This window comes from Mytilinidion resinicola (genome assembly GCF_010093595.1).
Source record: "Mytilinidion resinicola strain CBS 304.34 unplaced genomic scaffold BDZ99scaffold_12, whole genome shotgun sequence".
Taxonomy (NCBI): domain Eukaryota; kingdom Fungi; phylum Ascomycota; class Dothideomycetes; order Mytilinidiales; family Mytilinidiaceae; genus Mytilinidion; species Mytilinidion resinicola.
The window spans coordinates 1258150-1278664 of NW_022985448.1; the positions used below are offsets into that span (position 1 = coordinate 1258150).

The 20515-nt window shown below is 52.3% G+C and overlaps 10 protein-coding genes across 10 annotated transcripts; 5 read left to right on the forward strand and 5 right to left on the reverse strand.

Annotated features, from left to right (window-relative positions):
* Positions 1-37: 37 nt before the first annotated feature.
* On the reverse strand, positions 38-1770 carry BDZ99DRAFT_572385 (DUF185-domain-containing protein). The gene is made up of 3 exons (XM_033728193.1): positions 1404-1770; positions 377-1350; positions 38-326 (listed from the first exon to the last, which is right to left on the reverse strand). Exons 1-3 carry the CDS (start codon positions 1696-1698, stop codon positions 117-119), a joined length of 1479 nt encoding a protein of 492 aa, XP_033575503.1. The 5' UTR covers positions 1699-1770; the 3' UTR covers positions 38-116.
* Positions 1771-1894: 124 nt separating this feature from the next.
* BDZ99DRAFT_365496 (PALP-domain-containing protein) lies at positions 1895-3538 on the forward strand (the record flags this gene model as incomplete). The annotated part of the gene is made up of 7 exons (XM_033714739.1): positions 1895-2215; positions 2265-2324; positions 2380-2449; positions 2544-2592; positions 2647-3266; positions 3327-3396; positions 3454-3538. Coding segments are annotated over 7 exons (1275 nt in total), but the record flags the coding sequence as incomplete, so codon positions are not given.
* Positions 3539-3804: 266 nt separating this feature from the next.
* Positions 3805-4804, forward strand: BDZ99DRAFT_464406 (uncharacterized protein). The gene has a single exon (XM_033720300.1). The coding sequence runs from the start codon at positions 4197-4199 to the stop codon at positions 4659-4661; it is 465 nt and encodes a 154-aa protein (XP_033575505.1). The 5' UTR covers positions 3805-4196; the 3' UTR covers positions 4662-4804.
* On the reverse strand, positions 4755-7153 carry BDZ99DRAFT_464407 (Nop14-like protein; the record flags this gene model as incomplete). The annotated part of the gene is made up of 2 exons (XM_033720301.1): positions 7119-7153; positions 4755-7062 (listed from the first exon to the last, which is right to left on the reverse strand). A coding segment is annotated over exon 2 (2195 nt), but the record flags the coding sequence as incomplete, so codon positions are not given.
* A 404-nt stretch (positions 7154-7557) lies between these two features.
* Positions 7558-8396, forward strand: BDZ99DRAFT_57761 (uncharacterized protein). Its single transcript, XM_033728718.1, has 5 exons — positions 7558-7661; positions 7713-7832; positions 7889-7949; positions 8007-8114; positions 8185-8396. The coding sequence occupies exons 1-5, from the start codon at positions 7619-7621 to the stop codon at positions 8249-8251; spliced, it is 399 nt and encodes a 132-aa protein (XP_033575507.1). The 5' UTR covers positions 7558-7618; the 3' UTR covers positions 8252-8396.
* A 1313-nt stretch (positions 8397-9709) lies between these two features.
* Positions 9710-11328, reverse strand: BDZ99DRAFT_446094 (uncharacterized protein). The gene is made up of 5 exons (XM_033717954.1): positions 11128-11328; positions 10542-10834; positions 10289-10489; positions 10160-10230; positions 9710-10108 (listed from the first exon to the last, which is right to left on the reverse strand). The coding sequence occupies exons 1-5, from the start codon at positions 11275-11277 to the stop codon at positions 9780-9782; spliced, it is 1044 nt and encodes a 347-aa protein (XP_033575508.1). The 5' UTR covers positions 11278-11328; the 3' UTR covers positions 9710-9779.
* Positions 11329-12866: 1538 nt separating this feature from the next.
* Positions 12867-14897, reverse strand: BDZ99DRAFT_464410 (uncharacterized protein). Its single transcript, XM_033720302.1, has 2 exons — positions 14586-14897; positions 12867-14534 (listed from the first exon to the last, which is right to left on the reverse strand). Exons 1-2 carry the CDS (start codon positions 14775-14777, stop codon positions 13089-13091), a joined length of 1638 nt encoding a protein of 545 aa, XP_033575509.1. The 5' UTR covers positions 14778-14897; the 3' UTR covers positions 12867-13088.
* A 485-nt stretch (positions 14898-15382) lies between these two features.
* BDZ99DRAFT_390155 (protein phosphatase methylesterase 1) lies at positions 15383-16597 on the forward strand (the record flags this gene model as incomplete). The annotated part of the gene is made up of 2 exons (XM_033715673.1): positions 15383-16331; positions 16431-16597. The coding sequence occupies 2 exons, from the start codon at positions 15383-15385 to the stop codon at positions 16595-16597; spliced, it is 1116 nt and encodes a 371-aa protein (XP_033575510.1).
* BDZ99DRAFT_57811 (putative rRNA-processing protein utp23) lies at positions 16584-17943 on the reverse strand. The gene is made up of 4 exons (XM_033728738.1): positions 17787-17943; positions 17673-17736; positions 17384-17619; positions 16584-17314 (listed from the first exon to the last, which is right to left on the reverse strand). Exons 1-4 carry the CDS (start codon positions 17909-17911, stop codon positions 16828-16830), a joined length of 912 nt encoding a protein of 303 aa, XP_033575511.1. The 5' UTR covers positions 17912-17943; the 3' UTR covers positions 16584-16827.
* A 313-nt stretch (positions 17944-18256) lies between these two features.
* Positions 18257-20511, forward strand: BDZ99DRAFT_446103 (WD40 repeat-like protein; the record flags this gene model as incomplete). Its single annotated transcript, XM_033717955.1, has 3 exons — positions 18257-18379; positions 18430-19269; positions 19321-20511. The coding sequence occupies 3 exons, from the start codon at positions 18257-18259 to the stop codon at positions 20509-20511; spliced, it is 2154 nt and encodes a 717-aa protein (XP_033575512.1).
* Positions 20512-20515: the final 4 nt, after the last annotated feature.

Here is a 20515-nt window from a genome sequence, read left to right on the forward strand (position 1 = left end):
AAGCGTGGGCATAAACGGTGTTGTTCAGCATTGAGATACCCATGAAACGAATTCAATTCCCGACCTAAAAATGTCGTGATAGTCTCTTAGATTTTGTGCTACATGGGACGTCTAATTTATACAGTTATCATGACAGAGGCGTTCTTATACCAGCTCAAAAGCGGGTTCTCTCCGTTCCTGGTCTGCGTGTCCTCCACATATGCCCATCTCTTCAGATATTCCTCGTGGGAGAGCACACGCGTAAGCTTTCCAGTTATCGCGCGGTACATGTCCTCCATGACGCCGAAATCGGTAGGAAATAATATGTCAAAGAAGCCTTGCTGTACCTACAACTTTCATTAGCGCCAGAACATGAAATACTAGGGGAAACCCTTACTAATGGAGTTGTAACAGGCACTGTTTGTCGCTTATATCTCGTCTGCACAACAGGTGAATTTATACCGCGAATGGTGTCTGGCAGGCTGTGGAAGTCGCTCGTCACAAGCTTATGTGCGGGAAAGTAGGTGTAAAGGATGTCGAAGAATTGCATTAACCTTGTAGGTATGTACTCCGGAGTTGTCATGTTCGGCGAGAATGGCACCATGGCACGCGCCTTTCGGACGAATCGTGACTCCCGCAGAGGGTGGTTGTAGGGGAATGTACACGCAGCATCACGGACTCTCAGGTACCGCGCTGCAAGAGGGTCTAGGTTTCTGGAATAGAATTCATAGAAGTCACCGTTTGTGTCAATCAGAACGTTTGATTGCAGAGGCTCTCCGGTGGTGGTATCGTATCTGAGGGCGTCATGAGCAAAATTGTCGAAAACCTCGAGAGCGAGAAAGAAGCATGGCGAAGGGACATATGTATCCCAGTCGAATATCGAACGATTGATGATGTCAACCTTGTCCGAGTGGCCGCGAGCGTATGCTGAACGGCGAAGACCCTGGGCCTGTATAGATGCGAGAGAAGTAGATATTTCTATGACCTTGAACTTGGTTCGCTCGTAAACCTCAGGATGAAGATCCCGAATGAAGTCCAATATGTTTAGCATCAACGTCCCGTTTCCAGCACCCATCTCATATATTGTGAGGTCGTGATAGGGGTATGAAGACAGCTTGTAATTGGTGACAAGATGACGAGCGATAGCTTCCCCATAGTACGGCCGGAAGAGCTCAGTGGGAGTATGCCATAGCTGCCTAGTCTCATTTTCCTCTTTTGCGTCCAGGGCATCCTCAAAGGCAGTGTAGCGCTCTCCAAGCAGGCGGTGGAATTCCTTTTCGTTCTGCATGGCACCGAAATTGAACGGCTCTCCGGGAGAGAAGATGACGACCTGCTTCGAGAAGTAGCCATAGTGAGGATTGTACAAACTATCTAACAATTGGTTAGTCAAACTCTTATCAGAAGACGCTGTGCTGTGAATTGACCTTCAATAAAATCTCGAAGAAGCATCTTCACTCGTCTTGGCCGCTCTCTTCTCAACTTCAGGTTCTCGGCCGTGACCATGGGATATCGCCGATATTCCTCAGACTTGTCCAGTGGGAATAGATCTGTCCTTTGCTGCCATTTGCTCTCCTTTGTGTCTCCATTGCTAGTAAAGGCGAGGCCCCGACGGGAAGCGCGTGGCAGGCGTGAATGGGCGGGCATGCGTCGTGCTATGCAATGCGCAGCGCGGTGAGAAAACAGCTGTCGGAAAAGCTGGGCAACGACGGGCGACTCCATGACTGCCCCGGGCGGATTGCAGCTATTCGCGCAACTGATTTGGAGGTGGCATGGGGGAGGGCGGCATTGGATGATGGAAGGTAGTTGGGATTCGCAACTCGAAGCTCCGCACTGGGTGAAGAGGCCCGTGACAAGCGAACGATGCCTTTTACCATCACACATTGCGACTATGCCAACATGAGATCTGACTCCCATTATGGACAATCGTTCGAGGCTATATCTAGCAGGGGCTTTTGCTCTAGGTGTGCTACTTACTCTGGGATACAAAGACGTGTACCCGGATCTCGAGCGACGTTTTCGTGCACGGCGTCGAAAAAGCAGAGTCTACAAAGACTCAGAATCCATTGTCGATGCCTCTAATCGCTTAATTCTGAGAGACCTTTCAAATCCCGCTGCTCTTCATCTTCCAGAAGGAGACATTCGGGAGGGAATCGAAGGCTGCATTGGAAATACACCGTTGATCAAGATCAAATCCTTGTCCGAGGCTACTGGCTGTGAGATATTAGCTAAAGCAGAGGTATTATTCTTTCTTCAGGTCGAAGGTCTTGTACTAAATCGAATTGAAGTTCCTGAATGGTGCTGGTAATAGCCCAAAGGATAGAGTCGCACTCAATATCATCAAAGTGGTGAGTTTCCTAACACCATACGGAAGTAGGTGGAGCTAATTAGGAACGCGGAAAGGCAGAGGAAGAGGGACTGTTAACACCACACTCTGGAGACATGATCTATGAAGGAACAGTCGGAAGCACAGGTATTTTATCTCATCTAAATCCACATCAGCTCTACACTTCACGTATCAGCTTGAGTACGCGCACCGGTGAAACCACAAAGTAACGCATGCCTAGGGATATCTTTGGCTGCTATATGTAGAGCTAGAGGCTACCTGGCTCATATGTATGCCTAAATATCCCTTCATCTAACAGCAAAAATGCTCACATAAGATTCTAGATGCATGCCAAATGACCAAGCCACCGAAAAGTCGGATCTGCTTCTCAAGCTAGGTGCCGAAGTTGAAAGAGTGCGGCCAGCACCGATAGTCGACCAGAACCAGTTCGTCAACATGGCACGTAATAGAGCTGCAGAACATACATCAGACCCAAATCGCCCTGGTCGCGGCATCTTTGCGGATCAATTCGAGACGGAAGCTAATTGGGAGGCTCACTTCAACGGAACGGGCCCAGAGATATTCAGGCAGACAGCGGGAAGTCTTGACGCCTTCGTGATAGGTGCTGGAACGGGAGGCACAATATCTGGCGTTGCTAGGTTCCTGAAGCCGAGGCTTCCAGAGCTGAAGGTAGTTCTAGCAGACCCGCCGGGGAGTGGTCTTTACAACAAAGTCAAATTCGGTGTCATGTTCGACCCGAAAGAAAGAGAGGGTACGAGGAGGCGCCATCAAGTCGACACTGTCGTTGAAGGCATCGGTATTAACAGGCTCACAAACAATTTCGAAGTCGGAAGAGCACTAATAGACGATGCTGTCAGGGTAACAGATGACCAAGCGATTGCTATGGCAAGATGGCTTGTAGAAAAAGACGGTATATTTATTGGCAGCAGTAGCGCCGTTAACTGTGAGTCAACCTGCCCAGAGCTTCTTGCAGATTTGATACAGGCGATAACAGGTTGAGTAGGCGTTGCCGCGACCAAGATAGCCCAGCAGCTTGGACCTGGCCATCGAGTCGTCACTATTCTATGTGATAGGTATGTCTGCTTCATTGTCCGTCTTCTCATGGATTGGGATTCTCACTACTATAACAGTGGCGCCCGACATCTCAGCAAATTCTGGGCTCGGGCTAGGCCAATAGGTGGGGAGGATGAGCTGTCTTTGGCGGACATCTTGGACCCGAAGGCCACATGAGTGAATATCGTGATACTCAAAGCCACCATGGCCGAATCGTTGGCCGGCAAATGCAACAATATCAAATCACTACTTCTAAGTTGCTAATTTACTAGTTAGCATCTACATTCATCGAGGACGGCTAACAACTCTTGACCTCGAGTCTCAATTTTTTCAAACACCGCTTCTAGAACTTATGAGCATGATCACGGCGATTCAAAGCGCCCTAAGACATGTATGATCAATGTATAAATTCAAAGTACTCCGACTGCATTCTCTCCCGCAGAACAATGTCTAATGGTATCTTATCGTAAACAAAGGGAACGCTCTGGAACTTCTCAGAAGTCCATTTCTTTGTCCAGTTCTCCGATCGACAATCGCAGAACAATCGGACAAGGCTTCCACAAAGGCTTTGTTTTCCACGTAAAACTGTTCGCCCCTGTCCCTCTTAAATATGTCCCCCCAAACTCAGCTCGCCGCGCAGAACCTATCCCAGAACACTGTGCTCGCATATCGAACCTGTTCTGAAAAACGAGAATCTGACGAAGCTCAAATCATCCTTTTAGGATCAACACGGGCAGAACTTGGCCGAAGTGCTAAGAACTAAAGCTTAAGCTTACATCTGCCTTACTTCAGTGCATCTTCCCGCATCTCACAAGTCACCATGTCTCCTGCCGCCCGTTCCCCAGCCCTCGCTGCCAAAATCGCCGCCATGCGCCTCAAAATCTGCCCCATAGTGAGCGTAATTTGCGGCCAAGCATCCGAGCACTTCCCCGGCACAATGCTAGAGTTCTGGCTGCTAACAGAGGCCCAACTGGACAGCATGGCGCACTTCTACAGCCAGAGCACGCCCGACGAGTTCACGAATCTGTACCCCCGGCCCATGAAGTGGGACAAGGACTTCCTGTCTATGGAAACCCCGAGAGCGCTGAGTTCGCGGGAGAAGCGGTATCGGCTAAATATGCAGGATCGGATGGCTATCAAGCGGAGGAAGTTTGCGAAGTTTGTTGGAATGAGGGGTTGTGAGACGCCGGCGTGGGAGGTTAGAGCCCATATAAGGGCAGTGGAGAGTCGGATTCTGCGGATAGTAGAGGAGGAAGAGCGGATTTTGAAGCGGAAGAGATGTTGACCAGGGCTAGTCCTTTACGTTGCATGACTGGTGTTTAGCAGCATCACTGGGATCATTAGCATATAGATATTCTATCAGGGGCGATACTGATGGACAAAAACTTCCACGTACTCTGATAGGTACGCAAAATGTAATATTCTGCACATCCAAATTCAGACAAGAAATGTTGAGCAGGCCTCTATCTACCTCCTTTCCCTTTCCTAGCTCTCCTCTCCCGCTCATACGCATTTTTCTCCTTGCCCTCCTCGCCCTGAATCTCCGCCACCAGCCGTTTATACTTGGTCTCATATGCACGGTCCCTCTCCTTCTTCTCGCGTAATTGCTCACGTGCAATGAAGTTGGCGTCCTTCCGCAGTTCTCGCATGGCACCTTTCCTCTCCTTCTTGTACTCAGCCTGGAGTTTGTTGGCGGTAGCGCGGTCCGTGTCCGGGTCGTAATGTCGGTCCGGGTTGAACCCTTCTTCGAACTTGGGAACCGAAGTCTTGATGGGAAGTGGACGGTGGTGGTGCAGTTCGAGAGGACGACGGGCGAGGCGAGACTGTTGCAGGAGGATTTGCAAGCGCTGCAATGCTTTGGGTTGCTTGAGGTCTTTCACGAGAGTGAGAAGTTCTGGGGGGAAGATTTCGAGGAAGGCGGATTTCGAGGCCCAGAGGTCGGCGGCTGCAGTGAGATTTTTAATGTGAAGATCAATGAGATCTGAGGTGGCGAATGGAGATTTTAAAGCAATCGTGGTATATCGCATTAGCTCGGGAATGTACCGCTTAGAGAGTCGTTGGTGTTGAAGGCAAAGTGCTCCAATATAAGCTCCGGTGGTCAGATCTTTTGAGTCCCGAGGCGTCGACATTCCAAGCCATCGCGCCATCAAAGTGATTGCCGGTGTCACTACTTGGTGGAAATGATCGGAAGTTGGGTAGATGGTCGAAATGGCTGTAAGGATTATAAGATCTCCCGGTGACGGATCGTTCGACGTATGCAACCTCTGAAGGTGAGTGCGAAAAGCTCTCGCAATCTGTTCGGGGAAGATTCTGGACAGAGAGTGAATATGCCGAATGATAGTCTCTAACAACACAAGTGACGGTGCAGTTGTCTGAGATGAGAGATAGACAGTATAGTCGACCAGTACGATGGCAAAATTCGCGAGCTTTGCCTTGTTCTCGTGGTGTAGCTGCGGGTGATATAATGCGCGTATCCTTTGGATGACCACTGGGATTTCCGACGGGGCTACTCCCTCCAATATTCTGAGAAGTTCTGCCTGTGATTGAGGACAAGGGTATGTGAACGTCAGTTTCGACGTCTGTGCGCCAGTGCCAGGTGCAGAAGATATATGCCCATTGCCGGTAGGAAGCACCTCTTTTAGGAACTCGTCATCTAAGTCTTGAGTCTCATCTGCCACATTTTCCTCGTCATCGCTGTCGTTGGAAGACTCCTCGTCGAACTCGGAATCGCTTGCTACAAGATCATCATCGAGAACGAAGTCGTCCTCATCATCAACGCCATCCGGCCTGCTCGTGTTTTGAGCGGCGGAGAAACCAAACTCTGCCGCGTCGTCTCCTGATTCGTACTCCTCCTCTTCATCTTCCATAGATCCCTCTACGAAAGGTGCTTCATCTTCCACTGGCTCACCCCTCATTCTTCGAAGCCGCTGCTCTTCCAGGTTCTTCAACCGCGTTGCCTCTTCTTCGGCCTTCTCCTCTTCAGTCTTGATCCTTTCTGTAGGCTTGGCCTTCTGATCGTAGAGAAGTTGTCGAACTCGCGCATCATATTCCTTGTCCGCGACTTCTCTTTCCTTCCCATTCAGGAGGGCAGCACGATCGGGGTTAATTGCAAAATCATTTGCCTTTGGTGGTTCTTCCTTGGGTTGCGGTTTGTTGAGATGTCCCCTTAGAGCTGCAAGAATATTGGGTAGGTCCTTATCCAGTTCTTCTCGAAGGTCGTCATCATCCTCCTTGGCTTGTTGCCGTTCGTACTTGTGGAGCTTTGACTTTGCCATCACCTCTTTCATGACCTCTGCTTTCGTCTTCTTCCTCTCAGGCTTCCCAACGTCAACTTCACCGTCCTCTTCTTCGCCTTCCTCTGCAGGGTCTCGCCTCCTTTTGCGCGACTGCACGTCCTGTCCTTCCCCGTCACTTGACGCCTCGACGCTTGCAGCATCGTAATCCTCTATCTCTCTCTCCCTAACGCCGAGATCAAGCGCCCGACCACCGTGAGTCAGCTCTTCCTCATCCTCTGCTTCTTCAAGATCAAAGACTGATGCGCCTTTCCTCCTCTGGTTCTCGCGTGTATAACGTTCGATCATCTTGTCTTCTACGCTCATCGTTGGGTCGTTTTCGCCTATGCGCCGATCGAGGATTCCGCCAACTTTGTTCCGTCTATTCATCTCAGGGAGAAGGGTTTTCCTCCGCTAAAGTCTCGAGGTTAGAAATTGAACTGTGCCGCGAAGAGAAAGCTGTTTCGTACCGTTTCCTCCCCGAGGCTTTTTGACACGCCCGGCCTGCCCACCGCATTTTTCTTGTCTGGTCGACTTGTCGTAACATCGAACTTCTTAGGTCTGGCGGGAGTCTTGTATTCGAATGGATTGAAGCTCTCGCGAATCTGGGCGAGAGCAGCAGTGCGGCGCGCCTTCTGCTCCGGGTTCCCTCCGGCGTTGTTCTTCTTTTGCTTCTTGGACTTCTGCGGCCCAGTGATACCCTGCTCTCGCAAGGACGCCTTGAGGCGCTTCAACTGAGAGGGCGGCATGACGGGGTCGTGGTGGACAAATTTCGCAGCGAGCAAAATGTGAGGGAGGTCGAGAATTTAAGCAGGGGTGGCACGGATCTCAAAATTTAGGCCCCACTCAAAGGTCACGTGAATATCTCACCTACATCAGTTCAAGCAACGACCACCAGGCATCCTTCACTATCCACTGTCGAAGTAATCCATGGGTTTACCCCCAAACGTCCTTTCGTCGCCATGACAGTATGGCCTCGACAATACATGATCGCTGGTTATGGCTCGGCCTAGGTAGTTTGGACTGTTCTATACAAGTCTGCGCCTCGCATTAACGTCAAGTAGGCGTCCTTGCTTTCTTCGCCTTCAAAGGCGTGGCCCATGGCCTCCGCGAGATTACGAGATTATCAGAGACCATAGAGCATCCTAGGTCTAAGAAGGCTCCGCGACCTTCATCCGAGAATGGTGATTAATACCCGTAATCGACTTGATTTGAGTCTCTCGCTGATCTGATTCGGAAGCTATCAAAACCGAGTCTCTCCAAACACTTGCGCTCTGCTCAAATGTAGATATTCGAAAGGCGTACGTTGTCGCCTCACTCCACGATATCTCCACAGAAGTTAAACATTATGTGCATAGAGCAACCGACCTTCTCTGCAACCGCTTCGTGAACAACAAGGAAGCTCATAGGCTCCTCTCCAATGACTTCCACAGCGGGGATCCCGAACGTGTAGCACAAGTCCAGAAGTGCTTATTGATGCTTCAGGAGCACGAAATATTCACTGACTTATGCGACCCGGACAACCCTCGCATTGAGACACTGCACCAAATCCGCATTCAGCAGTCCAGAGCAGCAGAAAGATTGCTACGGACCCGCCAATTAAGCGACACTGTACAGGAACAGGCGCTACGCCGGCGTCGTCGCGAGGCTATGGTGCTCAACGAGGGAGACAGGCCCGTCTCTCAGGACGATATCATTCAAGGCGGGAGAGGGATAAGTGACGAGGACGTGCAAGTGGCAGAGCAGGCTCTTGAAACGCTCACACGCCGCGAGCGTGAATTTGAATCAGAAACCTAGTAGGTACATGTGAACGGTTGGAGGCACTAGAGAATGATGATGGACATGACCGAAGTCAGAAGAGGAGACTTGTCATAGTAGGATCATGATACCCAATGGCTCATTACTTTCAATTTGAGTACTCCAATGTTGGCTGCGTACTTGTAGATGAATCATTGCCCCTTGAACATTCCAAATATAGGGGAATCGCGCTGGTGAGTATATCAAGGAGCCTTTTTCGACCTCTAGGCACCAACAAACCTCACAATTATAAACCAAAATCACACATACAGCAAATAAACAACAATCCAAAGACCATGACGAACCTCCCCATCACCCCCGGCTTGGAACCTCAACCCTGCTCCAACCTCCCACTCCCCACCAAAATCCGCTTCCTAATCCTACAACACCTCCTCCAGCACCCCGACAACATCCAAGTCAGCAACTTCGTGGCCGACCACAAGGCCTACATGATGTGATACCGGCGCCGCCTACTCTCCCTCACCCTCGTCTCGAAAAAATTCCGCGTCGACGCCGTTACCGTCTTCGCTTCCAGCAATGTCTTCGAAGCCACAGGCGGCGTCAGCCTCACGCATTTACTCAAAACCCTAGGCTTGCTCGGCCGTGCGAACCTCATTAACCTCGTCCTCGTGTTTCCTGCGGCTCTTGGACCAGTTGACGCGGGGGAAATTGGGGAAAGCGATTCCAATGCTTAGGAAGGAGTGTCCGAAGGTGAAGCGGACGTTGAATCTGCATGCGACGTATCTCAGGAGACTAAGAGGGCCGCATGCTGCTGCCGGAGGTGGGAGTCCGACTGCCACGCGTATCGAGCGTGTTAGCCAGACGCCCGATGCGCGGTTGTTGAAGCAGCTGGCGGGCATGAAGGGCACGAAGCTAGAGTGGCGCTATGAGGCGAGTGACCTGGCTTAGGCAAGGTTTAGGAGAGAGGCGGAGGTGTGGTTTGCGGATGGGCAAGATCCGTGAGGGCTGCTGCTGTAACAATTTCGAGGGCTCAAGCTCTGGTTGTGAAAGATTTCGAGGCTATCAACTGTCATGAGTATGCTTGAAGAAATGGCATTGCCCTTATATCAAAAGAGCCCAAAGCGTGGTAATTTCGGACCCCAAAGTTCACTTTGGCAGTAATGGCAGCAATAGCGGTCCAAGCAGCTTAGGCAGCTACGCAAGTATTAGCAAATATCCTAAGTCTTTGTCTAAGTCTACACAGCGCTTCTCGGTCACTTTGAACAGACACAACATGGGTCACAGGAAACAACCTGTCTTGAACCATCAATTCATTCATCTATACCATTCCTTATATACATTCCAAAACGCCCATTTCGCCCTGCCAGCCCCTATTATACCTGTTCATGCACTCTCGACGGCCTTCGCCCTCTCTCTGACGACTCAGCAACTTCATACTTTGCATCATTCGAAACTGCCACATTCATCGCCGACTTATTTCTCGACGACCGCCCATCCGCACCCTCTTCCAAAAGCTCAAAGTCCGTATGCACGCGAATCTCGGTGCGGGAGTTCGCGGTAGTCTTCTGCCCGGATGATAGCGCTGACCGGAAGCGGCTGGAAAAAGTGGCTATTAGAGGGCGTATGGCGGCGAGTGAGATGGCTGTAAGGCCGATTCCTGGCTCGATGATGGACCAGAGGACTATGCCGCCAATGCCGTTGGCTTGCAGAAGTTAACTTTGTGTTGTGGGGGAAGGAATGTGAGGGCACTTACGCTCGGAGTCTGTGGTGGGCTGAGTGAAGATGACGATGGAGCTGATGCGGAGCAGAGTTGCGATGCTCGCTCTGAAATGTGTTAGTCCCAGCCGATACCTTAACAGGAACTAAAACAAGAGATACGTACGCTATTCCTAAAGCTAGGATACCTGATACCAGTGTCTTCTTCCACAAAGTCATGTTGAGCTTCCACACGATGGCGATGGGAAGGATGCCGAAGACCCAATCAGTCAAGGCATTGACAGCGGAGAGCACATACGCTGCACCGCCAGCGATGCGTGCGTCACGACAGTTCTTATCTTGGGCCAAGGCCGTCCAGAAGAGATACCTGTTCAAGATGAATGCTGATCAAATACAAGTGCGCGGTTCGAAAAACTTACGTGGGCGTGCACTCAAGAAGCAGAAAGAAGAAGTAAAATATACCGACAACGGCAGTCACAATCATACAGACATAGATTGTGATCCTATAGTTCTTGGTGGGTGCGAATCGAAGCAATGTATATCCGATTGACACCTTAAGAATCGAGATCGTGATGAGGTAGACAAGAGTTGAGAGCAGAAACCACTTGAGCTGCGTAACTTGCACCCACATTGGTGTATTGTGAGGGAGGAAGTCGCCTAGGCCAAAACGCGTGCCCTGGATTGCAAAGGCTGCGAATATCGTAAATGAGATCTACATCCGAACACGTTAGTAAGACAATCGGCGTTGTAATGAGACGGATTGCTGCCCACGCGGAGCATAAAAAAGGCGCCACATTAATTCCTAGAACAAGCCGCCATGAGTGTGTGCGCGTGTATGCCACTGCTTGAGAAGCTTCAATACAATTTTAGAAACCTGCACGAGACAGAAGCTCTTCACCTTGGACTATGTGAACCCTCATTGAAGCACTTCAAGCAGTGGCAGACAGTGCTTGATGAATGTGCCACTTTTTTCACGCCTAGCGTGCTGCCGTAGAGAAGACATACCAGAGATACTGCAGCTAGGTAGTCGTCTGCCCCGAGACTGTTCAGCATAAACTTTCGTACATATATGCGAGCGACAGTTGAAGTCCAGGTCAAAATCAGGAAGAGAATTGAAACCGCAAGTAGGCCTTGAGCGCTCCCGCCAAGATTCATTGTGATGTTCTTGGTATAAGAATCAAGTTAATAACTTATGCCTAGTATTCAACGAGGAAGAGTAACGTCAAGGTGAAGTGCCGCAGGGTTCGTATTCGGGAGCAAACGAGGAGGGATTTGTATCCAAGGCGGCGGTCCTGATCTACGTAGGGGACGGGTGCAGGTAAAGCACAGCACAAGCCTCAGAAGTGAGTGAAATGGACGGCTTGCCGTAGCGCGACAATAGTGTGAAGCCCCTTGTGTGGGGGTTTCCAAGCGGAGAGTTAGGGCCATGGCGAGGCGGCTGATATGCACAGCCTATTCTTACGGCACGCAGCGGACTTCTCGATATGGAGGTTGGCCCGTGATGCTTCAAACCAGATTCTCAAAACACGAATTCATACTCCGAAGTGTTGAGTTCTAGAGCACTGATCTTACCGTTCTGCTATCAGTGTCGCAAGCAGCAGTAAAGAGTTGACATTTGGCGAAAAGAACACTCAATGCCCATTTTCTAAACCCATCAGGAGGCCATCTGGTCGTTGATTCGGCGGTTGTATCCCGCCACGGCGGCCTGGAAGGTGTGGTGGTCGTTCGGCCAGGAGAGAACCTTAGCTGGCCCGCTGCTCTAGCGTGACAAGCCAAACTTCCCGCCATCTTCGAGAAGGCTTCTACAGGCCTTCTAGATGCTTTCTCCTGCTGATCTTCTAAAAAGCAAAGATAGGAACACTTGCGTCACGAGGAGCCACTCGACGTGGCAAATGCCTGCAGATGCAGCCCCGAGGTTCTTCCCAGAAAGATGCAGATATTGATAGCATGCGAACCGTGTGGGTATCTAGGTATCCGGATACCGGATAAGAGTAGATGCCATGAAGCGAATTGCGATATGCGCCAAAGCAGTACCACAAAGCGTTGTTGGAGGTCGGAGTAGGTGCCGCGGAGTTTGTATGGGGGAAGGCAGTCAGAGTTCGAAGGACGCCATGCGGCCCGCGACCTTTGCAGTCTTGTCTCGAAACAGACATACTTCCTAAGCCGACAAGGTCCAGAATGGCTGCATTTGCTGCGGTTGCTGAAGGACGCAGGAGGCCTGAGGTCTAAGACTGACTGTTATCCAGGTCTAACCGAAATCGCATCGAGCACTCCGATGGGGTTACGCCATGATCGCCACGAGGTCTAAATTGCTGTGTAAGGGACACCCTCAAGGTTTGACGGCTGGCACTGGGCTCCGCGGCTGCATACGCCCTTCATCCATCCGTCGCTTTTTTCCAACATGAGTGGAAACTGACGGGCTCGATGGCCAATCCAAAACGGGCAGGTCCCAGTTTCTTCCACTGAACGTGTGGCGCATTGTGCCGCGCGGGCTCGGCTGAGCCTCATATTCCCGGAGCCTGATTGGCTCCTCGTTGTGACATTGATACAGGAATGATACTAGTGGCACTAGCGCTTTTTAGGGCTTCCCTTCAACTACCACAGCATTGATACATAAATGATCTGGCACTTTTCGGAGGGCTTTCCGCCTCAGCTACGGCTACGTATTCACGGTGTAATGAGGCAGTCACTTGGAATCATGCTACCAGCTCGAGAATCATTCAAGTATTAGACTATTCAATTTTGGCTGCGTTCCTCATTACCTAGACATGTTTCTTATGTATGTATGTACCTGTTTGCCGACCAATGAGAAGATCACACTAAAAAGGACACAGTGATAAGAGAGACTGAAAGTATGCAACAACACTAGATTTACAGGGAAGAGAATGTTCAGGTCGCATCTCGTACCAAAGAACGAAATCACGGGTATATCGACCCCTAACAGTTCTGTCTCTTGCATCTCCAAATTATTTCTTGTTGGGAAGCTGAACTTTGCCGGCCTGTTTGACCAGCTCGTCTAGCCTCTTTTCCATGATGGTGCGGCCGTCGATAGTCGTCCACACCTCGTGAGGTGCCTTGTTGACGACATCCCAAGACACCAGCTTGTCTGTCAAGCCGGTCAAATCCTTCTGCTTGCGCTCCCACTCGCTATCGGCGCGGCATTTGATTCCCGAGCTAATCACTACCAACGGCGTGTCGCCGCTCTGGATGGTCCGAGCTGAGACGACTTCGTTCTTGGAGAGCGAGTCTGCAACGAGATTCTCTTGCAGTTGGGCTTTGATGTATTTGCCGTTCTGGTAAGCATTCCGTCCGTAAACGCGGTCCTCTCTCGTGCGGCCTTGGAATAGAGCTCCACCAAGACGTTCGATGCCCAGTGGGCTTATGATCCCCCATGCCCAGAGGAGGAATCCTCGACCCGGCGATGCAAGGCGGTGCAAAAGATCCTCGTGGAGAGGATCGACAAGCATTATGCCAACTACATCACGGAGATGACGGCTGGAGAAGATTCGGCTGGTGATGCTTCCGATACCCGCCGAGACAAGAATCCAGGGGCCTTCTTCTCCGGAAATAGCGAGAGCTTCTGAGAGAGCATCTGCCGACATTCCAGCGGAGTGTGGGGAAGGAGCATTGTCAGACCAGGCGTATCCAGGTCGGTCCCAATAGCAGTAGCGAGAGATGGTTCCATTCTGGTAGCTGTTGTAGGCCCAGTGCTCAAAGTCGTATTCGGAAGGATTTTCTCCCGCCTCGAGCATAACAGTTGGGTCTCGCTTCCCGTGAGTAGTAGTAACATTCCCTATGCATGCCAGATGCACTTGGTACTTGTTCCCATCCACGAAGATGCGCTCACCGAACATTTCAAGAGAAGAGTCTCTGGTACGGATTCCTAGCGTGCCCGTCATGAAGATGACGATGATGACGAACACAACCGAGATAATGGTGCCAGCCAGAACAGCTAGCCACTCTTTGACGGTCCTGCGGGTTTCAGGGCGGCCCGTCAGACGCTCCTCCTCTTCTCTCTTGCCCCAGGCGACTACTCGGTCCGTTAAGACGCACCAGATGGCAATGAATGCTGCCCAGACGACAGAGGCGATCCCAACCCAGCCTTCCTCGGCTCGGATTCGACCAACGGATAGGATAATGACCATGTCCACTAGGAGGAAAACAGCAACAATAGCAGTGGTGATCCGCATGGCCTTGGCCGGAGCCGCAAAGAACAGGACAGCCACGAGGAGGTTGCCAAGCGTCAAGCATGTATAAGCAAAGTCGAAGAAACCACTTCCACGGGAGTGCATGCCGGGAGGGGAGACGAAGATAGATACTAGGAGTAGTACCCACCAGAGGAAGGTGATTATGAGGAAAATCACGGTAAAGTAACGGAGGAACCGCACAGACCACAGGTTGTAGGGAGATACCTAGATTGAATAAGTACAGCTGTGAATGATGCGACTGCTGAAAGGGCGTACAGCTGGATCATCTGGGTCAAGGTAGCCATCCGAGGTGGGTGGTGGAGCACGACGAGGGAGCAAGCTGGAGCGCTCATCGGGCTCTGTGTGGTTGTATTCGCGTCTGCCTACAGAGGCAGGGCGATTGTCATCACCATCGCCATTGTGCACCGAGGTGTTACCGTCCTTCTTGGATCCCCACAAGGAAACCATGGCGACGACCAGGCAGTCTCGACGAGACTCAAGGAGGAGAGCGGCCTGGGAAGGACCCAGAGAGTCCTGAGGCACGAGGGGAGGGGGAACAGGTGAGATTGAGGGGAGGAAATGGCTATGTAAAGAAAAAGTTGAAGGCGGAGATGGAGGCCCGACTCTTGTGGCATGATGGCGGCTGCTCTGTTGATCGACGTCATCCCAGTGGGAGCATGGACCTAGCCCAAGACGCCGGCTCCAAGCGCTTGAATCTCGACTGGGGGAGCTGGGCCTGTTGTGGTCTGGCCATCCAGCCTTGATGGCGAATTGTGAGGCAAACCCGGCCATTGCTGGTCACGATGCCCTACGTTCTGCCTACAAGTTGTTGGCTCGGGATCCCGCGAACTGTAATGCAGTGGAATGAACCGCTAATATACCCTGCCTCGTCTCGACTCTTACCGGGGCGCCTTGACCGCGTGCTGCGCAGGGCATAACGTCGATCTATCGATAATGAACGGCCTTCGTCCACTCGATGCTGACAGCACTGCAACCGCGCGAACTGTCCACGCGTTGCGTGCTCCTTCTAATTACCACCACCCAGATACTCCTCGAACCCACGTCACATCGCCATGAGTAGCATAGCCAAAGCCTTCGCAAAGTCGAAGCTAGCCAGCCTCCCCCCAGAATCTCCACTGTACGAAGAAGAAGACGACTCCTCCTCCGCCTCCTCCATGTCCTCCACCGGCACTGTTCGCCCAACTTCAAGCCAACGACCAGCTCCAGTAGTCAGCTGGTCCGACTACTATGCCCAAGAGCTATACCTCGAGCACCAGTCCGCCGATGGCAACGCCAAATTCCATGTCTACCTGACCCCGCCAGCCTCGTTCAAGGCCCCACTACTAGTCCTACACCACGGCGCTGGCTCCTCCGCCATGTCCTTCGCGCTGTGTGCGCTGGAGATACGCAAGATGTACCCCGAGGCGGGCATTCTAGCTGTAGAGGCGCGCGACCATGGCTCCGTAGTCTATGGGCCCACGGGCGACGTCAACAATGATCTTTCGATACACGTACTGAGCAGGGACATGATAGACATGCTGGAGCTGACGGCCGCAAAGATGGGCTGGCCGGAACTGCCGACAATCGTGCTCATTGGTCACAGCTTGGGCGGCGCAGTGGTTACAGATGCGGCAAAGCAGGGCTATCTAGGAAACAAGCTCCTCGGATACGCCGTCTTAGATGTAGTCGAAGGCTCCGCTATGGAAGCCCTCAAGCATATGCAGGCGTATCTTGGCACTAGACCGAAGATGTTCCCGTCCCTTGAGGCTGCTATTGAGTGGCATATCCGCTCGCGAACACTACGTAATCCACAGTCCGCGCGTGCTTCTGTGCCTTCTCTTTTGTTCCAGACTCCCTCGGGCTCATGGGCTTGGCGGACAGACTTGTCAAGTACAGAGGCTTACTGGGAGAACTGGTTCGGAGGCATGAGCTCGAAGTTCTTAACTGCGAAGGGTGCAAAGCTTCTGCTGTTAGCTGGCACCGATCGTCTCGACAAAGAATTAACAATAGGACAAATGCAAGGTATGTGACTGTCTTATTCTGGTTTATGGCAAGCTACTACTTCTGCCATGCCCCTGAACCCTCTTTACCCAGCTGATGCTAACCTGGAATGTCCATTAGGAAAGTTTCAACTCCAAGTTTTCCCTGCCGCCGGCCATTTCTTACAAGAAGACCTCCCCGAAAAGACCGCCGAAGCGATTGTCGAGTTCGTCAAACGCAACGACCGTAGCACCTTGATTTTACCTCCGAAAGTTGGTGATTTGTTGAAACAGGGCAAGAAAGTATAGGACCTTTCGGGCCTATTATCCCAACCGGGTATCATAATTTTTTCGTGGTACAAATCCACTGAATGACCAGAAAAACGCCTATATGTAGATGCAATGGAACACATGTTCCAGTAGAGAACTGAGTCGGGTCGTACAACTCATGAGGGACTGAGAAGGTGGGTATGCTCTATCCTATGCATCAATTCGTGTTGTAGGGGGATTGACCGTGCGATCAAGGCTAGGAAGCCCGATCAAGACCCTTCCTCGATCTCCATAGTTGGAGGTGCTGGCTCCGAGGCCCCTCGAGATTTATGCTTACGTTTCCTCTTCCGCTTTGTCTCTTCGCTCTCTCCAAGCGCAGGGTTGGTGTCCTCGGTTGCAGTTGGTACCTCGATATTCTTTGGCTGCTCTTCGGCTGGTGATTTGGCATGGTCCTTAGATTTAGAAGGTTCAGGGACCCTAGGCTTAGGCTTCTTGACACTGAGGGGGTTGGGACCCTTCTCTCCCTTTCTCCGCTTCCTTTCCGGTTGTTTAGAAGCATCTGATGTAGCTTTCGAATTCGAGCTTGGGTGACCTTGTGCACCATCGTCCTCCACTTCTCGCTTCCTCTTAGCACCCTCCGTTGCCCCACGTCTGCCCTTGAGCCCCGCCTTTAATTTATCCTGCTCTTCTTGATCGCGCACGTCCGAGGTTGCTGTCGCGATGGGTTCAAGTATCATCACCGATCGATTGATGTAGCTTGGGCCTGGTTAGCTAGATGCCCTACAAACACATGTATGAAGCCCTCCACGGCTTGATTGAACTCACATTAGTGGGACTCCCGGAATCCGGCGGAGCATGGCCCTCATCTTAGGATTTTGGCTTGCCACGACGTATCGATGCTTATTGGTGAGGCTGCTCTTGGGATCGATAACCTCCGAAAGACATTCCATAGCTGTGAGGGGTTTCTCAAGGGTGTGGTGACCGCAGCGTCTACGTTCGAAGCCCTTTGCGTGCTCGATGATGGTCTGATCATTTGCTTCGTATAGGTGTCTCATACAGCACTAGAATCCAATTAGACGTTGCCGCGCGACTAAATCTGTCAGGTCTAACGTGCCTGTGTAATCATGGGTTTTATTTCGCCTTGTAGGGTCCTCTCTAACATGCCTGTGAAATTCATCCTAGCTAATTGTTATTCTTCAAGCTCGAGAGTTTGGGGTAGCGATCGTACTTGAGCTGCGCGGCGGTTTGAATGATGTCTGCGTCTAACAAGATCTGATATGGTGCTCGAAACCCAAAACCAAGTTGGTACTGGGTCATCAGTTTGCGATACTGCTTCGCTCGTTTTCCACGCATCTTGAGGGCTGGGGAGCTTCTGTGTCTCTTCGACGTTGAAGTGCAGGCGGAGAAGAAATTCTGGCGGAAGATGCCGATCCAAACCTTAAGCTAGCGCGCCGCTAAAACACGCTCACGTGTGTCTCCTTGGCGTCTCCAGAAATTGGGGAAGAGCTTCACAACAAAGCAGTTCGACGTATCCGCGCCAGAGCCTTGAAATTATACCCTGAACGAATAGCATGCGAGAGCACCATTTGCGACCACTCTAACGACGCGTTCTGCATCTAGTAGCACTCCTTCCGTCGCATCGAAGCCACCTCCGAACCTCCCTCACAACTCCGCAACATGGAGCGAGAAACGCAGTCGATGCAGCAGCGTCGCGATGAGATCGTGGCGAAGAAGCAGAAGCTAGCTGAGCTGAAGCGGCAACGGGAACTGCGGCACAAGGAGACTCAAAACCGGCAGAGCATGTCAGGGTCTCCCTCCGAGGTTTATATCCCCTACGATCCTATTCTACTCAAACTAACCATTACTCTCAGATCCTACAACCCACCCCAAGCAGAGAGCATACGAGACGAGAAGTAGACAACATTATCAATGGCATCATAGGCAGCAGCAGGCCCGGTTCGACGGGCCCGGGATCACCAGCAGGAGGCAAAGGAAGTCGCCCAACGTCTGAAATAAGTGCTGGACAACTCAGTGGTGGCACTGGTACCCCTCCCCCATATATGGGCGCAACTCCGGTTGGGGAAGTTGAGCGCGGTACGCAGACTTTATCGATAGGGCCGCTCACTACCATCTACGAGACCCCGGCCGAGCCAAAACCAGAGATCATCACATACAGCAAGGGCGTGCAGACCCAGGAGCAATGGACACCTCCAAAAGTACGGTCCTTCCAATCTGACTCGGATGATGACGAGTCGCCTACGGCAGTGAAGACCCCGAGAGCGAGCAAGCGATTGAGCAGGAGGGAGAGGGAGCGGGACGAGGATATCCGGCAGAGGCTGCGGAAGGAGGTGGAGGAAGAGGTGAGGGCTGCACAGGCACTGGGAACAGATCCTGTGGCACCGGTGTCGACATCACAGCCCAACTTCCCAGCACGGACACTGTCGGACGAGGAGCTCAATGCTGTCACTTCATCTGAGGACTTTCTGGATTTCGTGGAGCGGTCGAGTAAGGTCATCGAAAGGGCGCTAGAGCAGGAATACGACATTCTTGCGGACTATGCGTTGGGTCGGGGAGAGGGGCTGGACGACGAAGATGATGCGGTGGGAGCTGCAGCAGGGAAAAAGGGCAGACGGATAAAGGAGGTTGCACAGTTCTGGGATGAGCGATGGAGTAAGAAGCGAATGATCAGCGATCTGGGCATCTCTCCAAAGGTAAGCATTGCCCAATGTAATAACTAAGATTCCTGGCTCATCTAGACATAGTTTCCTGAGCTCGTTCTGGCGGCCTATACTAAGAACCCTTCCGCGCCACATGAACCAGACGGACTCGTTCAGGTCTGGAATCAACACATGCCCGAACGCCCCGAGTACGTATTTCACGCCCAATCCGACATCCTAACCGCGAAATTCTCCCCTTTCCACCCCAACCTTATCATCGGCGGCGCCTACAGCGGCCAAGTCCTCCTATGGGACACCCGTGCCAAACAAGCCCCAGTGCAAAAGACGCCCCTCACAAAAGGCGGCCACACGCACCCAGTCTACAGCCTAGACATCGTCGGCACCCAAAACGCAAACAACATCATCTCGTGCTCCACCGACGGCGTCGTCCTCGGCTGGACCGTCGACCGCCTCTCCAAGCCCGAAGAAACCCTGGAGCTCGTGTCACCACCGCCCTCCAAAACCGACGACATCGCGCCCACCTGCATCGCCTTCCCGCAATCCGACCCGACTTACTTCCTCGCCGGTACCGAGGAGGGCTCCATCTACCCGTGCCATCGCTACGACCGCGCAGGCGCCAAGGCCGGCGTCGACGCGCGCGTCAAGTACACGGGCCACGCAGCGCCCGTCATGAGCCTCGACTTCCACCCGACCCGCGGGCAGATCGACCTCGGCGACCTCGTGCTCTCGGCTTCGGTCGACTGGAGCGTCAAGCTGTGGAAGGTGAAGCCGCCCGCGGCGAGCAGCTCCACGGCTGTCACGGGCGCCGCGGCGGGCGGCGTGGGCGGCGCCGTGGTGGTCGAGCCGCTGCTCGACTTCCCGCGTGAGGACCTCGTCTACGACGTGCGCTGGTCGCCGGTCAAGCCGGGTGTGTTTGCGCTCGTGGACGGCGCGGGCATGCTCGAGATCTGGGATATCAATGTGGATATTGAGGTGCCGGTGGCGAAGACGGCGCCGGGGGATAAGAAGGGCTTGGGGAGGTTCATGGCGCGCAGTTTGAATAAGGTGGCGTGGGAAAAGAATGAGGGGAAGAGGATTGCGGTCGGTGGAATGGATGGTGTGGTGACGGTGTTTGAGGTTGGGAGCGAGCTTGGTGGTGCGGAGGGGGTTAGGCAGGAGGAGTGGTCGGGCGTGAAGAAGCTGGTTGGGAGGCTGGAGGCGGGATTAGGGGCAGGGGCGGGGACTGGGGAGAGGGGGGCGGGTGGTATGGTCAATGGAAACGGTGCGTTAAGGTAGATCT

What these genes read in the sequence shown, in the direction of transcription:
- BDZ99DRAFT_446094 (XM_033717954.1), bottom strand. Translation starts at nt 11,277, where the DNA reads ATGAATCTTGGCGGGAGCGCTCAAGGCCTACTTGCGGTTTCAATTCTC. An exon ending in ATCCTAGCTTTAGGAATAGC is followed by an intron (nt 10,231 to 10,288) that starts GTACGTATCTCT and finishes AACACATTTCAG; the next exon opens with AGCGAGCATCGCAACTCTGC. An exon ending in GCCCACCACAGACTCCGAGC is followed by an intron (nt 10,109 to 10,159) that starts GTAAGTGCCCTC and finishes AACTTCTGCAAG; the next exon opens with CCAACGGCATTGGCGGCATA.
- BDZ99DRAFT_57761 (XM_033728718.1), top strand. Translation starts at nt 7,619, where the DNA reads ATGGCCTCGACAATACATGATCGCTGGTTATGGCTCGGCCTAG. An exon ending in AATGTAGATATTCGAAAGGC is followed by an intron (nt 7,950 to 8,006) that starts GTACGTTGTCGC and finishes TTATGTGCATAG; the next exon opens with AGCAACCGACCTTCTCTGCA. An exon ending in CGTGTAGCACAAGTCCAGAA is followed by an intron (nt 8,115 to 8,184) that starts GTGCTTATTGAT and finishes CCTCGCATTGAG; the next exon opens with ACACTGCACCAAATCCGCAT.
- BDZ99DRAFT_572385 (XM_033728193.1), bottom strand. Translation starts at nt 1,698, where the DNA reads ATGGAGTCGCCCGTCGTTGCCCAGCTTTTCCGACAGCTGTTTTCTCAC. An exon ending in TCTTCGAGATTTTATTGAAG is followed by an intron (nt 1,351 to 1,403) that starts GTCAATTCACAG and finishes ACCAATTGTTAG; the next exon opens with ATAGTTTGTACAATCCTCAC. An exon ending in TGCCTGTTACAACTCCATTA is followed by an intron (nt 327 to 376) that starts GTAAGGGTTTCC and finishes TGAAAGTTGTAG; the next exon opens with GTACAGCAAGGCTTCTTTGA.
- BDZ99DRAFT_464410 (XM_033720302.1), bottom strand. Translation starts at nt 14,777, where the DNA reads ATGGTTTCCTTGTGGGGATCCAAGAAGGACGGTAACACCTCGGTGCAC. An exon ending in TTGACCCAGATGATCCAGCT is followed by an intron (nt 14,535 to 14,585) that starts GTACGCCCTTTC and finishes TATTCAATCTAG; the next exon opens with GTATCTCCCTACAACCTGTG.
- BDZ99DRAFT_464406 (XM_033720300.1), top strand. Translation starts at nt 4,197, where the DNA reads ATGTCTCCTGCCGCCCGTTCCCCAGCCCTCGCTGCCAAAATCGCCGCC.
- BDZ99DRAFT_57811 (XM_033728738.1), bottom strand. Translation starts at nt 17,911, where the DNA reads ATGCGTGGAAAACGAGCGAAGCAGTATCGCAAACTGATGACCCAGTAC. An exon ending in CAAACCGCCGCGCAGCTCAA is followed by an intron (nt 17,737 to 17,786) that starts GTACGATCGCTA and finishes ACAATTAGCTAG; the next exon opens with GATGAATTTCACAGGCATGT. An exon ending in TAAAACCCATGATTACACAG is followed by an intron (nt 17,620 to 17,672) that starts GCACGTTAGACC and finishes ATTGGATTCTAG; the next exon opens with TGCTGTATGAGACACCTATA.